General features: G+C 43.8%; 1 protein-coding gene across 2 annotated transcripts in view; it reads left to right on the plus strand.

The window, feature by feature from the left end:
- The first annotated feature begins 5,991 nt into the window (after positions 1-5,991).
- TTC7B (tetratricopeptide repeat domain 7B) overlaps positions 5,992-15,069 on the plus strand; it is a 123,996-nt gene continuing 114,918 nt past the window's right edge. For both annotated transcript variants that reach the window (XM_083863074.1, XM_083863072.1), the window contains exon 1: positions 5,992-6,137. In XM_083863074.1, the coding sequence (XP_083719200.1) occupies positions 6,017-6,137 (121 nt within the window). In that variant the 5' untranslated portion in view covers positions 5,992-6,016. The remainder of the gene's footprint in view (positions 6,138-15,069) is intronic.

Consider the following 15,069-nt stretch of genomic DNA (forward strand, 5'->3'; position numbering starts at 1 on the left):
TGTTCAGTCTCACTTCCCTTCAAACAGCATGTTTATACTCTCAAAAATGAGACAAATGTCACATTATTTCTTCAAACAATTTTCATATGGTCTGTTCTCAATTTCATAGAGATTACTGACTTCAGTAGGAATGGAGAACTGTGTAGTTGCCTCCTTTCGCTAACAATGCTGCACTAACTGAAAAAAAGAAAAAGACTTCGGTTCCAGTAAAAGTTTTGCTTCCATAATGGTTATGAGCTGTGCTCTTCACTGTAGAGAAATTAATTATCACACTAATGAGTTTTGGCATGAGAATTTTTGCACTTCGCATTCGAGAAAATAGCAGACGGTAGTAGGAGTTGATTATGATTGCCTTAAAATACAAATAGTATTTGAATTGCATCTCTGACACTTGCAGTAGGAATATATTTAACATTGTAATAGGCATTACAATGTTGATTTCAATTGAAAGATAAAAGATTGATAAAATTACCATTTGTGCTGAGGAAAAGCTTTTTAATGTTTATTTTTATTTTATTTTACTATGGATATAAGAAAAGGACTTTTATGCTGTCTTCTTTGGCATCACATTTCCCTCAAAATTGTTTTCTTTCTCTGATGTATGCTATAGGTAGAGAAATAATTTTAATGATCAGCATTATGACTAGCAGTTTCAGACAAACCTTTTGGAAAAAAAGGCAGCATATCACTGGTCACTGTGCCAAACTAAAACCAGAGTAGTAGGTAAACTTGCATATTAAACACTTTTTCTTTAAATAGTGAAACAACACTGGCCATTAAGCGTCACTAACTTTTGACACCAGTTGGCTGTTAGTCTTGGATTCTTCCCTGCTACTTCAGTGGTGAATAGTATTTGTCTAAGAAGCCAAAAATTTGGTCTGGAATGAAAAACCCACTGACCCTGTAAGTTTGCTTGCAGGAGGTTTTTTCCTCTCCTCTGGGTTTTGAGCATTCTATTTTCACATGTTGCCTTTATAAATGAAAGCACTTTTTGAGGTTTTTTTTTTCTAATTCCTTGTTATAGAATGTTTAATATCTCAGCAGAGATTAAAGTGCTACTTTATTTAAGTCAGTTTATATTTATATCACCATTTTAAAGGCCCATCACACCTGTTTCTCATAGATCTGTGTGGAGCACTAGTGCAGAAAGTTTCTTTACCAGGTTTATTTTCAGGTTATGAGAAGTAAGAGAGCACCATATCAGTGTGTGTATGGGGTTTGTGTGTCCAGGTTTGGTAGTGGAGGGGACACTGCAGGAGTGGCTTCTGTGAGAAGCTGCTGAAGTGTCCCTTACACCCAACAAAGCCAATGCCAGGTGGCTCCAGGATGGACCCACCACTGGCCATGGCTGAGTTCATCAGAGATGATAGTAAAGCCTCTGGGGTAATAACATACTTAAGAAGAAAAAAATGTTACTGCACAGACATAATTGTGACCAGGAAGAGCAGAATGAGAGTTATGTGAAAGGAACAGCTCTGCAGACACCAAGGTCGGTGCAGGAGGAGGGGCAGGAGGTGCTCCAGGAACTGGAGCTGGGATCCCCCTGCAGCCCGTGGTGAGGCAGCTGTGCCCCTGCAGCCAAGGAGGTCAGGGGGGTAACAGAGATCCACCTGGAGCAGGTGCATGCCCAGAGGAAGGCTGGGAGCCCATGGAACACACTCCTGACAGGGACCTGCAGACCTGTGGAGAGAAGCCCATGTTGGGGAGGATTTGCTGGCAGGACTTGTCCCCCATGGGGGACCCACACTGGAGAAGCCTGTTCCCAAAGGACTGCAATCCTATGTAAAGAGACACAGGTTGCAGCAGTTCATGCAGAGCTGTAGGCCATGAGAAGGACTCACACTGCAGAAGTTCATGGAGAATTCTCTGTCATGGGAAGGACCCCAGACTGGAGCAGGGGTAGGACTCCTCTGCCTGAGCAGTGGCACAAACAACAGGTGATGAACTGACCATAAGCCCTGTTCCTGTCTGCCTGTGCTGCTGGGGGGGAGGAGTTAGAGCCCAGGAAAGAGGGAAGGGGGGGGGAAAGAGGTGTTTTTATGGTTTGGTTTATTTCTTATAACTCTGCTCTAATTTTGGTTGGTAATAAATTCAGTTAATATCTGCAAACAGACTGTTTCCCTGTGACAGTAATCAGCGAGTGACCTCTGCCTGCCCTTATCTCAACTCCTGAGCCTTCCATTAGATTTTCTCTCCCTGTCCACTTTTGGAAGGGAATGATCATGTGGCTTTGAGTACCTGCCATCAATGCAGGGTGGAACCACCACAGTGTATTGCTGTGTAGTGAAAGGCCCTGTTTCTTCATACGCTATCCACTACTTCTTTTCCCCCCTGTCTTTGGGGCGATTGGATGGGAGAGATGGCATAAGGCAAAATGATTGACCAACACGTCTTAGTTACTTTTCCTGCATTTGGAATTTCCCTCCTTTTCACCAGGTATCTCTCTGTATTTGGTAGCCAGCAGCCTCCCCTAACAGCAGAGTATTTATTTCTAGCCAAGTACTTGTATACTTTGGTTTGCCCCAAAAGGCCATTTCCAGAAAACAACACTTTGTTTAAGGTTGAAAAAATGAGGGATATTTGGCAAAATATGCAGGATCATCCTTCTTTTCTCTATTACTTTTATGCTATTCATTCCAAATCCATTATTATATTCCATTATGGGCATCTACAATGGAATCTTCTCAGAGCAGTCCTGAGTGTATGGAAGTTTCATTAATGTTAAAGCAGATTTCCTAAGCATTTCAAAATGTGCTAATTCCTTTTGCATAGATGTCTCACTTCATAAATAGGAGCTGTTGAGATAATAAGCCTGATGAGCTGTAATGTAAATATTTTAATACTATTGCTGGTAGCTTTTAGTGAAATGATGTGATCAGCTAACAAAATGTGTTAGAATTGTTGTGAATCAATATGAATAATCTTCACAGGCAAATTAGCTCTTTTAGAAAGTTGAAATTTTAGTTTTCATAGTCTTATCTGTAAAAGAACTAGTAGTTATAATATCAAACATTTTGAATTATCATTCTTTTCCTCCCTAATTTTTAACTTATGTTTTCTCCCCAGTAAAAATCCATGTTATAATCAGTTTGATGTTCTCTCTCTTCTGAAAAATTATGTATGCAAAAATGCTTTATTACTTATTTCTCCTTTTGATTTTGTTACATTATTAAATCCTCTCTCCAATCCTGCAGTACTCCATTGTAATTTTTAGACACTGTTATGTTCTGCTACCATTTCATTTCACTTTTAAAATCTGAAGAATATTTTGTTTGAAATGGGACTGTAACCTGAAGGTGCTATAATAGCAACTTGACTAAAAGGCAAATTACAACATCTGAATTTTGTGTTGTTATGCTTTTAATAACACTAGAATGAAAAGTAAATCACTTGAAACACTGAAAAAGACATGTCATGCTTGTCATAGAGTTGCAATAGCTGTGATGGTCTAAGGATGATGGAAGCAAAACAATTTGTTGGAAGTAGTATTTATCACATTGAGGATATAACTGGGGAACACACTAACAGGCTTTTAGTTGTGTAAGCCTGGCTCTATTCCTGGTCAATTAGTGATTCAATGGAAACTTCAGATCTTTAAAAAAATGCATGCTGTTTCTCGTGTTTCAGCTGATGATCAAAACCAAGCAAAACTCCAGAAAGCGCCTGTCTCTAGTATATGTGAACACACGCAAACCAGACAATTGTTTAGAAATTCTGTTGTGTGAACAGCTCTCTCAATGCCCACAGGCAATGTCATGTTTACATTTAAGAGATCTATTTATAGAACAGCCAGTAGTTTTACATTTGCCCAAATTTGACTTCTGACTTTGTGAACTTGTAATTTCTGAAGACTAACATGTGCTAGATCCAGAGGAATGCAATGAATGTAAAAGCAAAAATTGCATCCAGCCTGATTTTTGAATCTTCATCATCATCTGTGACAGTCATCCTCACAAACTCAACCAAATTCCTGTAGCTTCACTGACTTCTCATTTCTCTGGATTAAAAGAATTAATTGTACAAGTCTGCACTATGACCTAAGGATGTGGATCGAGACACTGGAATAATTTGAATTCATGCTGTATGTAGCCACACTGTATCTCTACAAAACCTGTCCTTTCTGTCAATAGGCTGTATCCTTATTTGTGAAAAGTAAGTAGCAATTTGTAAGATTTTTAACCCCAAATAGGTCTTTTTGCTACTTTTTCAGTGAAAACCAGTCATGGCTGCAGCTTTCCAAGGTGTGTATAAGTTTGTGGAATTGGTGTGTCCCGTATGTGTGATGTAATGTTTGATAAAGATACACAGTACCATTGGAATGGTTTCAGCTAGCGTTTTTATCCTAGCCAAGTGTTAGAAATGCATTTATGTTCTCAAAACATAGAGCATAATCTGTGTACCTTTCTTTCTCTCTGGTTTTTGTCTAAGTGCAGGTGAGTCCTGAGCAGGTGGCGACGCCGGGTCTGCCGGGCCTGGAACGCGGTGTGAGGCTCTGCCGGGTGTGACACACGGTGTGAGGCTCTGCCGGGTGTGGGACACGGTGTGAGGGCTCTGCCGGGTGTGACACACGGTGTGAGGCTCTGCCGGGTGTGACACACGGTGTGAGGCTCTGCCGGGTGTGACACACGGTGTGAGGCTCTGCCGGGCCCGGCACACGGTGTGAGGGCTCTGCCGGGTGTGACACACGGTGTGAGGCTCTGCCGGGTGTGACACACGGTGTGAGGGCTCTGCCGGGTGTGACACACGGTGTGAGGGCTCTGCCGGGTGTGGGACACGGTGTGAGGGCTCTGCCGGGTGTGACACACGGTGTGAGGCTCTGCCGGGTGTGACACACGGTGTGAGGGCTCTGCCGGGTGTGACACACGGTGTGAGGGCTCTGCCGGGTGTGACACACGGTGTGAGGGCTCTGCCGGGTGTGGGACACGGTGTGAGGCTCTGCCGGGTGTGACACACGGTGTGAGGCTCTGCCGGGTGTGACACACGGTGTGAGGCTCTGCCGGGTGTGGGACACGGTGTGAGGGCTCTGCCGGGTGTGACACACGGTGTGAGGCTCTGCCGGGTGTGACACACGGTGTGAGGGCTCTGCCGGGTGTGGGACACGGTGTGAGGGCTCTGCCGGGTGTGACACACGGTGTGAGGGCTCTGCCGGGTGTGGGACACGGTGTGAGGGCTCTGCCGGGTGTGGGACACGGTGTGAGGGCTCTGCCGGGTGTGACACACGGTGTGAGGCTCTGCCGGGTGTGACACACGGTGTGAGGGCTCTGCCGGGTGTGACACACGGTGTGAGGCTCTGCCGGGCGTGACACACGGTGTGAGGCTCTGCCGGGTGTGACACACGGTGTGAGGCTCTGCTGGGTGTGACACACGGTGTGAGGCTCTGCTGGGTGTGACACACGGTGTGAGGCTCTGCCGGCTGCAGGGACGGCCGGGACCGCGGTGTGAGGGCGTAAAGGGGAGAGCGACATTAAATAGACGAGAACCCCTCGAGCGAGCGGGGGTGAATGGCTTCAAGGTGGGCCAAAAGGTGACCAGAGACAGACAGGAACTAATTTTACGTTACCTTTTGTGGAAGGGGAAAGTACTAGAGTGGGGGGGGGTGGGGCTGTGTGTGGTCATCGTTCGCCTTTGGAGGAACAGAATGAGCGGGACATGCCCTCCCCACCGCCCGTGTGAGCGGGCTCTGGAGGGGCAGGTGCTGCCGGTGCCGTCAGCGGCACCTCCAGCGGCGCGGCGGTGGCATTAAAGGACTCGTTCTCTCCTCCCGCGCTGTCCCTCCCGGGAGCCCGGGCATCGCTGTGTGGCCCCTCAGCCCGGCCGCGCTCCCGCCCGGCCCCGCCGCTGGCCCCGCCCCGCCCGCGCCGCCGCCAGGGGGCGCAGCTCCCGGCGCTCGGGGCCGCCAGCGCGGCGCGGCCGCGGCGCTCGAGTTCCGCCGCTCCGGGGCCGCCGCCGCCCGTCCCCGCCTCCCCCTGCCCGCCGCCCCGGCCCCTTCCCCCGCCGGGGCCCCCTCGGCCCGACCATGGCCACCAGGAAGGCGGGCTCGCGGCTGGAGACGGAGATCGAGCGGTGCCGCTCGGAGTGCCAGTGGGAGCGGATTCCCGAGCTCGTCAAGCAGCTCTCGGCCAAGCTCATCGCGAACGGTGCGGCGCGGGGCGGGCGGCGGCGGGGGCCCGGCAGGTGCGGCCGGGCGGGCCGGCGAGAGGGGCCTGCGGGGCCCGGGGAGGCGGCGGGGCCGCGGGCGGGAGGGGCGGCCCGGCCGGGCGGGAGCGGCGCAGGGAGGCGGGAGCGCCCCGGGCCCGGCCCCGGCCGGAGGCGCCGCGCTCATCCCCCGCGGGCCGGGGCCGGGGCCCATGGAGCCCCCCCGAGCCGAGCGGGCCGCGCTCCGTGTCTCCGGCCGGCCGGCAGCGCGGCCCTGCGCGCTATGGGAGCGCGGGCAGCCTGGTGTTTATCGCGGGCGCCGCAGTTTGCAGGCGCACATGCTGACAGTGTGCATAAAGCCCGGAATGTCCTTCTGCCTTCTGTGACTGCCAGACTGTCTGCGCACAGCGTGTCCTATGGAGGCTTCTGTCCTTTCTCCTAGTAACAAACCTGAGCAATATAGTGCGGCTTCATTTGTTTTGTTTTGCTGTAAAAACTGTAAATATTTTGCTTGTTCTCTTAATTCTTATGTCACAAACTTCTATATGTTTAGCTGAAGGAGGTGAAAAGCAATGGTTCCTTGTGAGGTGTAGAAGTATGTAATGAACGGGGGAGATACGGGAAGTTCGCTTTGCCATGGAAGCTTTAATTCTGTGTGAGAAAAAATATGGGGGTAGCGTGTGCCTCTCTGGGCTCGCTCATCTGCTTGAGATGGCCCTGAAGGTATTTTCAGAGAGCAATCAAGTCGGCAAAGACAGAACTTGGGGTGAATTCAGAGGCGATAAGTTAACAAGAGAGGATGAGGCATAATATTGACATCTTATTTGTTGTGAAAGCAATGGTATCCTTGCATGTTTAGATAGGAAAGAAAACGACATGATTCAGCTCTATAGAAATACAAATAAAAGAGGAAAAGCCCGACTCAAAGAAAAGAATTTAAGAATAAATGGGTAGTAGATAACATTTATATGTATTGGCCTTTAGAACAACTGAGTGGTGTTTCTGACACTGGTGTTAAGCTAACTAAAAATAAACATGAGTGAAAAGATGGAAGGTATCTTTAGTTTCAGGACATGCATTGAGTGATAGACTATGAGCTAGTTAGAGATCACTTCAAGCAAATATGTTTTTGCTGTCTAGTTGGGAAGCACAATCTTCATAGTTTCAAGATGCACTAAGGTGTTTCAGACAGGCAGGGAGAGCTAGGCAGGAGATGTTAGTGACAGTTTGACTTAAATTTCTCTAACCTGTGTATGTTTTACCTAGCTGAAGCGTATCAAAGATTATGCAATCTGCATAACTTTACACTAAAGTGATTTTTCTATTAAAGCATCTTCTAGATTCTGTACTAGTCAAAATACAAATTATTGAAGCATTTTCTGATCTTTAAAACGTGGGAAAGTATCATATGCAGATTTTATCTCTCTTTTGACACTACTTGAAGGATTAAGTCAGTGTGCATGACTTCCAAGTCTGGCTGAGAACATAAACAGGAAATTAAGTGATCATATGGGACTTTTCTTCTCTATTGGAGTAGCACAGGAGGAGAGTAATTTATTTAATGAGATGCCTTCACGTGCTGTTGAGAGTGTCAAAAACTGGAAGTTTGTTTTCCAGATCAAGGGGTACCTAACAGGTTGCAGGCCAATGTTATCAGCTGGTGAGACTACCAAGGAGAGGCAGTGGCTCTGTTTCACCCATGAAGAGAGAAGTGAACTGAAAGGCACTCTGAGGCATATCCCTGTTGTTACTTAATCTGGAGCAATTAACTTAGAAGTTCAGTACCCTGAACCTTACTGCATCCTTCTCTACTGATGTTTTGACTTGGGAATGGATAACAAAAATCTGGGTTTTGGCTGAATGTGAAACAATATGCCATAGAAATTATTTAAAAGCATGGGGAAGAGGGAAAGCGAAGAGGATCTTCATTCTGTCCATGTATTGATGTGTAGGGAATTGGCTTCAACTCTTGAATGCTGGAACATTTTAGCAGAGGATATCAATATTGCTAGGAATGGTGTTTATTGCTCTTCGAACACAGTTGGGAATGAATCCTTTGGGCAAGCTCTGGTAATCTTGTCAATCTTGCACTGTTGCAAAAGAGGAGACTTACTTTACTAGGACTCAGTTACAGCTCCTTTTTGGAATTGGAGATTGGACAACTTGATAAAAGGTTTAATGATTCAAGTTATTTGGGCTGTTTTGCATTAGCAAATTCCTATTTCTTGAAGCTTGCAGCGTAAATAAGATGAGGGAAGAAACAGCAGTGACAGCTCCTGGGGCAAAGGTCTGTGTGGATACACAAGGCAGTAGTATGTACTTCTGATGAAATGCAGAACTTGAGAGGTGCAGTATTCTGGGTGGACTTGATTATTTTATTGTTTATTCTGTTTAGTTCTCCTGATGGATCTTATCTACGCCCTAACAGAAGTCTGTGTATAAAACCTGGCAGTGGATCAAATATAAATGACAGTTTAGGTAGGATTTTGGATGCATAAAAACGATACTAGAACAAATTTATGAGTCTGATGGATTCCTTTTGAAAGACTTTCTGACTTGCTGAGCTTTAAGAAAAAGAGAGAAGAGAAATATTGATGAATTTGTCACTGCTTTTGCCATTCTATATGTAATAGCTACAATTTGGATCATAGAAAATCTGTATTCTGTGTCAAGCCTGTGACTTGCATTGCTTTTCACAATGGATAAATACATAGATGGATGAATGAAAAAGAGATCTTTGATTTGTTAGCCACTTAGCCTGTTTGTATTATATTTCTCTACTTCAGAACCAGGACTCAGCAGCAGTAATGAGATTCCTGGCATGTAACACAAATCTTGGTTTGATCTCTTGCTTCATCAGCATTCTGCTAAAAGATTGGGTTAAAACTGTTATGTGCAGGGTGCTGAGTTAGCCTTGGCTAACACCACATGCCCCCCCAGCTGCTCAGTCTCTCCCCTGCCTTAGAGGGGCAGGGACAAAAGGTAGGATAAGATTGTAGCTTCCAATAAAGACAAGGAGATCACTTACTTGTTACTGTTTTAGGCAAAATAGGCTTGATTTGGAGTAACTGAATTTAATTTGTTGCCAGTTAAAATAGAGTCAGATACTAAGACAGAAAGACAGACAGGAAAGTAACACTTTTTCTCTCCTCTTCCTCAGGCTGATCTTCATTCCTGTGCCCCAGACTCTCTCCCCATGTGGTGTGTGGGGCAAAGTGTTCACAGTTGGTGCAAGATAGCTTCTTCCTGCTGCACCTTCCTTCTCAATTTTTTCCTCTGCTGTGGCATGAGCTCCCCATTGGCAGAAGTCCTGCTTTGGAACAGGTTCTCCACGTGGTACAGTTCCTTCAGGGCATATCCACCTGGCTTGGGTCCTCCCTAGCACGTCCCTTGGGTTCCCTTTTGTGGCACTGTAGAGCACCTCTGTCTCTCTCCCTCTCCGACCTTGATGTTGGGTTTTTTTGCTGTTTCTCGCTCCTTTTGTTCTCTTTTATTTTGTTCTGTGGCATTTTCTGCCCTTTCTTAAATACGCTTTCCCAGAAGTGTTGTCAGTTGTGCTGAGGGGCTCAGCTGTGTCTGGCTGTGGTACTGTTGGAACCAGCTGGGCCTGGGGCAGGGCAGCCTTTTCCCACCAAAGCTACTCCTGCAGCCCCTCTGCTGCCAGAACCTTGCAGGTTATAACCAGTAGAGCAGGATTTTCAGTAGCTCTAGCAGCTGGCAAAGAAATCGTTGTGCTGCCCTGAAGGTCACAAACATGTGCTCCTTGGATAGTCTGTAGCCTATTCCCCGCAGTCCTCAAGTGTTCAGTGCTCACATCCTGAGTATTGCCTCTTGAATGGAACTGAGAAAACCCCCAAGTTGTTAGAAATAAAATCTTAAAGCGTTTTTCACTAATGAAACTTTGTGAGTGTTCCCAACTGGTTTAACTAACTATAAAGGTTTCTTCTAAGAAAGTGAACTGAAGAAATTTTCATTGCTGGTTGAATTTTGTCTAACTTTGCAAATGAACAGCACGATGGTGAAGCACAGTCATGGCAGTTAGTGGGTGCTTTGAGTACATAATTGCTTGCTCACAGAATATTGGAAGAGGTTAAAATACTAAATGCTGAATATCTGAAACTAATCTGAATGCATTTTAAAGTGTTCCCAGAACTGAGAAACACAATTGGAAGCTAACAATTATATTGCAAAGCTGATTGCAAGGCCATAATGTATTTTTGATGAAACAGTAGCGTCTCATGGGAAGTGTCTACAATGGACTTCAGTATGAAGGCTGTATCTGCTCAGGACATTTTCAGGACATCAGTATTCTTGTATTTTCTTTCCTTCCTTTGGAAACAAAATGAGGAAACCTTAGGTTGGTTCAGTAGCCAGCTGAATGGATAAAATAAAGGATCCATGAATTTCCATGTGTGTTTCCGGCCATTCATTGTTGCTGTAATTGGAACGTGACCTTGCTCAAGTTCAGTAAGATGTATTGCTCTGTCTGGAAAAGTACTGAGGGGGGGAGTTTTTGTAGTTCAAATGAGGTAGAATGATGTGGTTCTGTAGAAACCTTAGCCAGTATGAAATATTGCATTACTGTGGGGAGAGAATGCATCCCCAGGAAGTTCACAGATCTGTGTGCTACCAAGAGCATTGTGACATTGCCATGAAAATAGAACATTACCTACACGTATCAAGTTTGCTCATGGAAATACACCAACATTGTAATGCATTTTTTTTTTTTTACCTACTGAATTTCTTACTACTTTTGCTATCCCATTTCTGTTTGATTTGTCTTGTCAGAGATCTCTTCTCTGACTGCCTTTCCTCTCAACACCTTTTTCCTGTAGTCTTCTATTAGACATATCCTCACATTTAGCCAGGCAGAGTAATGGAACAGAGAGGAGTTGGAGCAGAGTAGCAAACCCAATGGATAATGAATCATTTTACATGTCTAATTTTGTCACCTTCTACACTTGATATAAGCAGGACCTAAAAATAGAAACATCAGTTTTTGTCTGTTTTGCAGCCTTGTGAAATACAAGACCTCAGATGTATGGTTAAAGCTTATCCTCAGAATAAACAAGGGATTTCTAAACCTCTTAGGCCTCATGGCCTTCTTAGAAGGTGTTTACCAAATTTGTTTGGTTTTATACATAGAGTTTGTAGTGTGATTTGTATATGCAAAAGTTTCCTAAGAGATTGACATCTCTACCAGAAAAGTTTGCAGACCACATGACATACCTTTTTGCATGTCCACAAAAGTAGGCGTGGAGGACTCTTTTAATTTGTTATCTTCTTAATTTTCCTCCTATTGCATTTACTATCACATTTACAGAAGAAGCTCACTATGGACAGGCATTTTTCTGAATGGAGAGAAAAGATGGTGACAGTACTTAGATGTGTTGTCTTACTTTTGACTGACAGCTTTGTTTCTTCAGATAGCCAGGGGTGTTACAGCAGTGTAAGTGATGATGTGGATCGTCTGCTTGTGCTCACACTGCATGTTCATCTGGAATAGAGAATGCTAACGTGTGATTTCACAAGTAACCAAGCTGGTCTAACGCCTTGCTGCTATTATGTAGAGTAGTTCTTTCTTCCTTCCTGCCTTTAATCAAGCTGCTGCTTCTTTGTGCAGTTTCTCCTGGTTATGTGTTCCTGGCCTCTCCCTTGTGTTGGTGAACACCAGAGGTGGGAATTACTGTGCTTGGCCAGCAGAAAACTCTGTGCTTCCTGTTCTGGGCCCTGCTGTATCTGCCGGCTTGCCAAGCTCATTTGCCTCCCACAGGGGTCTGAGTAGTGCAACAGCTGGTGGAAAATGAACAGTAGCACCAACCAGAGGAGGGCAAAGGTTAAGGGAACTGTGAGGAAGCATGTCATTGGTCTTAGTGGAATGAACTAAGTATTTTGGATATTTGGGGCTTATGACTGCTTATATTTATAAGGATATTTCTATATATTATGAATGCAATTATTTTAGAAATTGGATGTCTCATGTAGTAATGTTGGGTTAATAGCACTTTTGCCTTGCTTAAAAGTTAAAAGAAATGGTAGCCAGATTTATCTGTGAATAGATACTGGTATATATCTGTATTATAACTGCTCTCAGTTTCTCTAATCTAACTTCAAGGGTTAAAAGATAAAATTAAGTTTTCTATAGGGAAATAAGTTCATTAGCATAAACTCAGGATCATTGATACCACTTTTGTTTGGGTTTGATTTGCATAGTAGTAAAGAAGGGGGCAAAAGGTCCTAAACTGTACCAAATATGAGCCATTCTCCTTCTCTACCAAATCTTGGCCATTCCTTCTCCCAACAAATCTGTTGTTTTAAGAATAAAATCTTAGAATTGAATGGTTCAGTTCTTCAGTTTTCTCTGCACTGAATGCTGTTTAATTTGAGCTGATAAGGAGTGACTGAAGATAATAACTTTGTAAAAAGCAAAGTGGCAGGACGCTGAGATAAATTGCAGGAGGTAAGGATGTCTGGCTAATAATGTGAGGTGGGTAGTCAGACCTTTAATAATTGGAGGGCATTTGATCTCTGCTCCGGGCTGTGGAGGGAGATGCTGATTCTGGGCATTTCTCTGGTGTTAGCAAATACATGGCAGGATGCAGAGTGGCAGTTTTTAGTGGCTGCTCTGACCAGTGATGTTATCAGTGCTCAGGAGTTACTTCAGGAGGTGTTGCATGAGTTTCTGCAAGTTCCCACCCCGCTGATGACCTGTGTGTGATTGGTATCATTCCAGTCAGAATTTGTATGCATAAACTGAAATCCTTTACTACAATCTCATATTGTCTAGAGTTGTAAACTGTGCTTCTTTAACAAAAAGTGAATGGGAAATCCCTTTTATTTCTAGAATTTTGAATGTAGCTCACCTGACACCAGTAACTTGGTTTATTTCCATAAAACTTTTGCAAATACAACCAAGATACAAAAACACCAACAGCTTACAGACCCTCCCATATTTTTCTGCAGTTAATTATATGAACAAGTTGTAGCTCATCTTTTAAGTGTGCCTTATCTCAAACTCAGATATGCGTGGGCTTAGCTTGCAGCTACACTTCTGTTTTTCTTTTTACTATTTAATTGGAGTCTCTTTACCTTAATGGGAACAAAATGGTGTGCATTAATCAAGGCTTTAATGGGACTGCATTGCAGCTGGGTTTAAGGAAAGGCAGAATAGGGACCTGTTGTTTTTAGAACAGCTGGTAGAATAAAAAAAAAAAAAAAAAAATGAACCCCAGCAAAACACTAACCAACCAACCAAGTTGCCAAAAGGTATTTTCTGTCTTAACACTGGTAGTTATGTACCTGAGGCAATTGTCTCTGAGCCTGACAGATGTACTATCTCAGGTACATCTCTTCAAGAATTTACTTGAAGCTTCCCAGGTGGGCCTGGAAAGCTACAAGAGGAAGATTGGAAAGGGTAGAGAACTGCAAGATCCTGCCTTCTGGGGAACAGAGGCTCATCTGTGCGCTTTCATTTGAGCTTTGGGTGACCCCAAAAATGAAAAATGTCTCTCTTCTGACCTGGCAATTAATTAGTGATTTCAGTTTTTGTCTGTAATTTTCTTTATTTTTTTGTGACAACAAAAGTTGGATTCCATTGTCATCATCTCTCAAATTTGTTCTGTGCTGCAATATAGCTGTTTGGTAGAGAATGGACAAGAACCACTGTCCTTATGATATGGCTTGGTTTGTTCCTTCCATCTAATAGTCTCTAGTATTTTTGTTGTTGTTAGTAGCAACAGGAAAACTGTTTTGTCCTTTGAGAAATAAATCATGGCAAGAAGCAAGATTGGAATGAATTCCTAGATATCAGAGCATGTGCTTTTCCTGTTCTCCCAATTATTCTTTGATCTTTGTAACCTAAACAAAACATAGATGGGAAGAAGCTAAATTTTGATCGTTCTTCCTCAGTGTGGTTGATAGAATTGTTTCCAGTTAAACACTCAAAGGTGGTGGTGGTCCTGTTTCCTACACTTTGTGTTTCCTACTCTTGGGTATGACACACATTCTTATTTCTTTGTTTTACATTACATTTGACTGAATGGGCCAAGTTTTATTCAGTTGTAAGCCTGTCAATATTCTAGATGATACATTGTGACTGCCCTGGCTTGATTATTTACTGTTCTGATGGCCTTAATATTTCACAAAATTTGGTGAGCTTGAATATAAAAAAAATAATTTGAAACAGTTTTCTCTTCTTAATATGTGTCATCATAAAATAAATGTCAGTAGTAGTGGTACTTTGCAAGTAAATTTGCCTATGCATAAATAGATTGGAAAGCTTATAATATTTTTCTTCAAAGCAAGTTTTGGCTGTCAAGCAGGAAAATTGTGTAGATACTATATAGCTGCACGGTAAAAAGGTGCCATGCCCACTGTGTGTTAAGAAGCAGAGAAATGAATGACTGTATATAATTGAAGGTGTTAGTGAGGAAAATTAAATTTCTTTTAACAGCTGACTCTGTATTTTCTGCTTCTGGTTTTACATGTGTGACATCTGCATCAATGTGCAACCTTTCTACCAGTAGTGCTTGTTGGGCTGCACGTATTCTCTGGATACTTTCCTGCTATCTCCAGAGACCCGGATGGGCAAGATCCTGGGCAACCTGCTCTAGTTGATCTTGCTTGGATCAGGGTGTTGGACTAGATGATCTCCAGATCTTCCAACCTCAGTCATCCTCTGATGCTATGAATTCTTGCTACTAAGTAGTCAGTGATGGAATCATAAGTGACATCTGTGTATGTGTATATAGTTTTTCTTGTTTTTAATGTAAACGTTGTAGAAATCTAAGGATAGTTTTAGCATTCATTTTAATTTAAGTAGCTCCTGGCCCAGATTTACTGAGTGCTGAGCACAAGGTTGAATGACTACTTGGAGACTTCTACTGATATTCCACTTCAAGCCAATGCTCTTACTCACTGTTTGATACAGTGTGA

This window comes from Zosterops lateralis (genome assembly GCF_965231275.1).
Source record: "Zosterops lateralis genome assembly, chromosome: 6".
Taxonomy (NCBI): Eukaryota; Metazoa; Chordata; class Aves; order Passeriformes; family Zosteropidae; genus Zosterops; species Zosterops lateralis.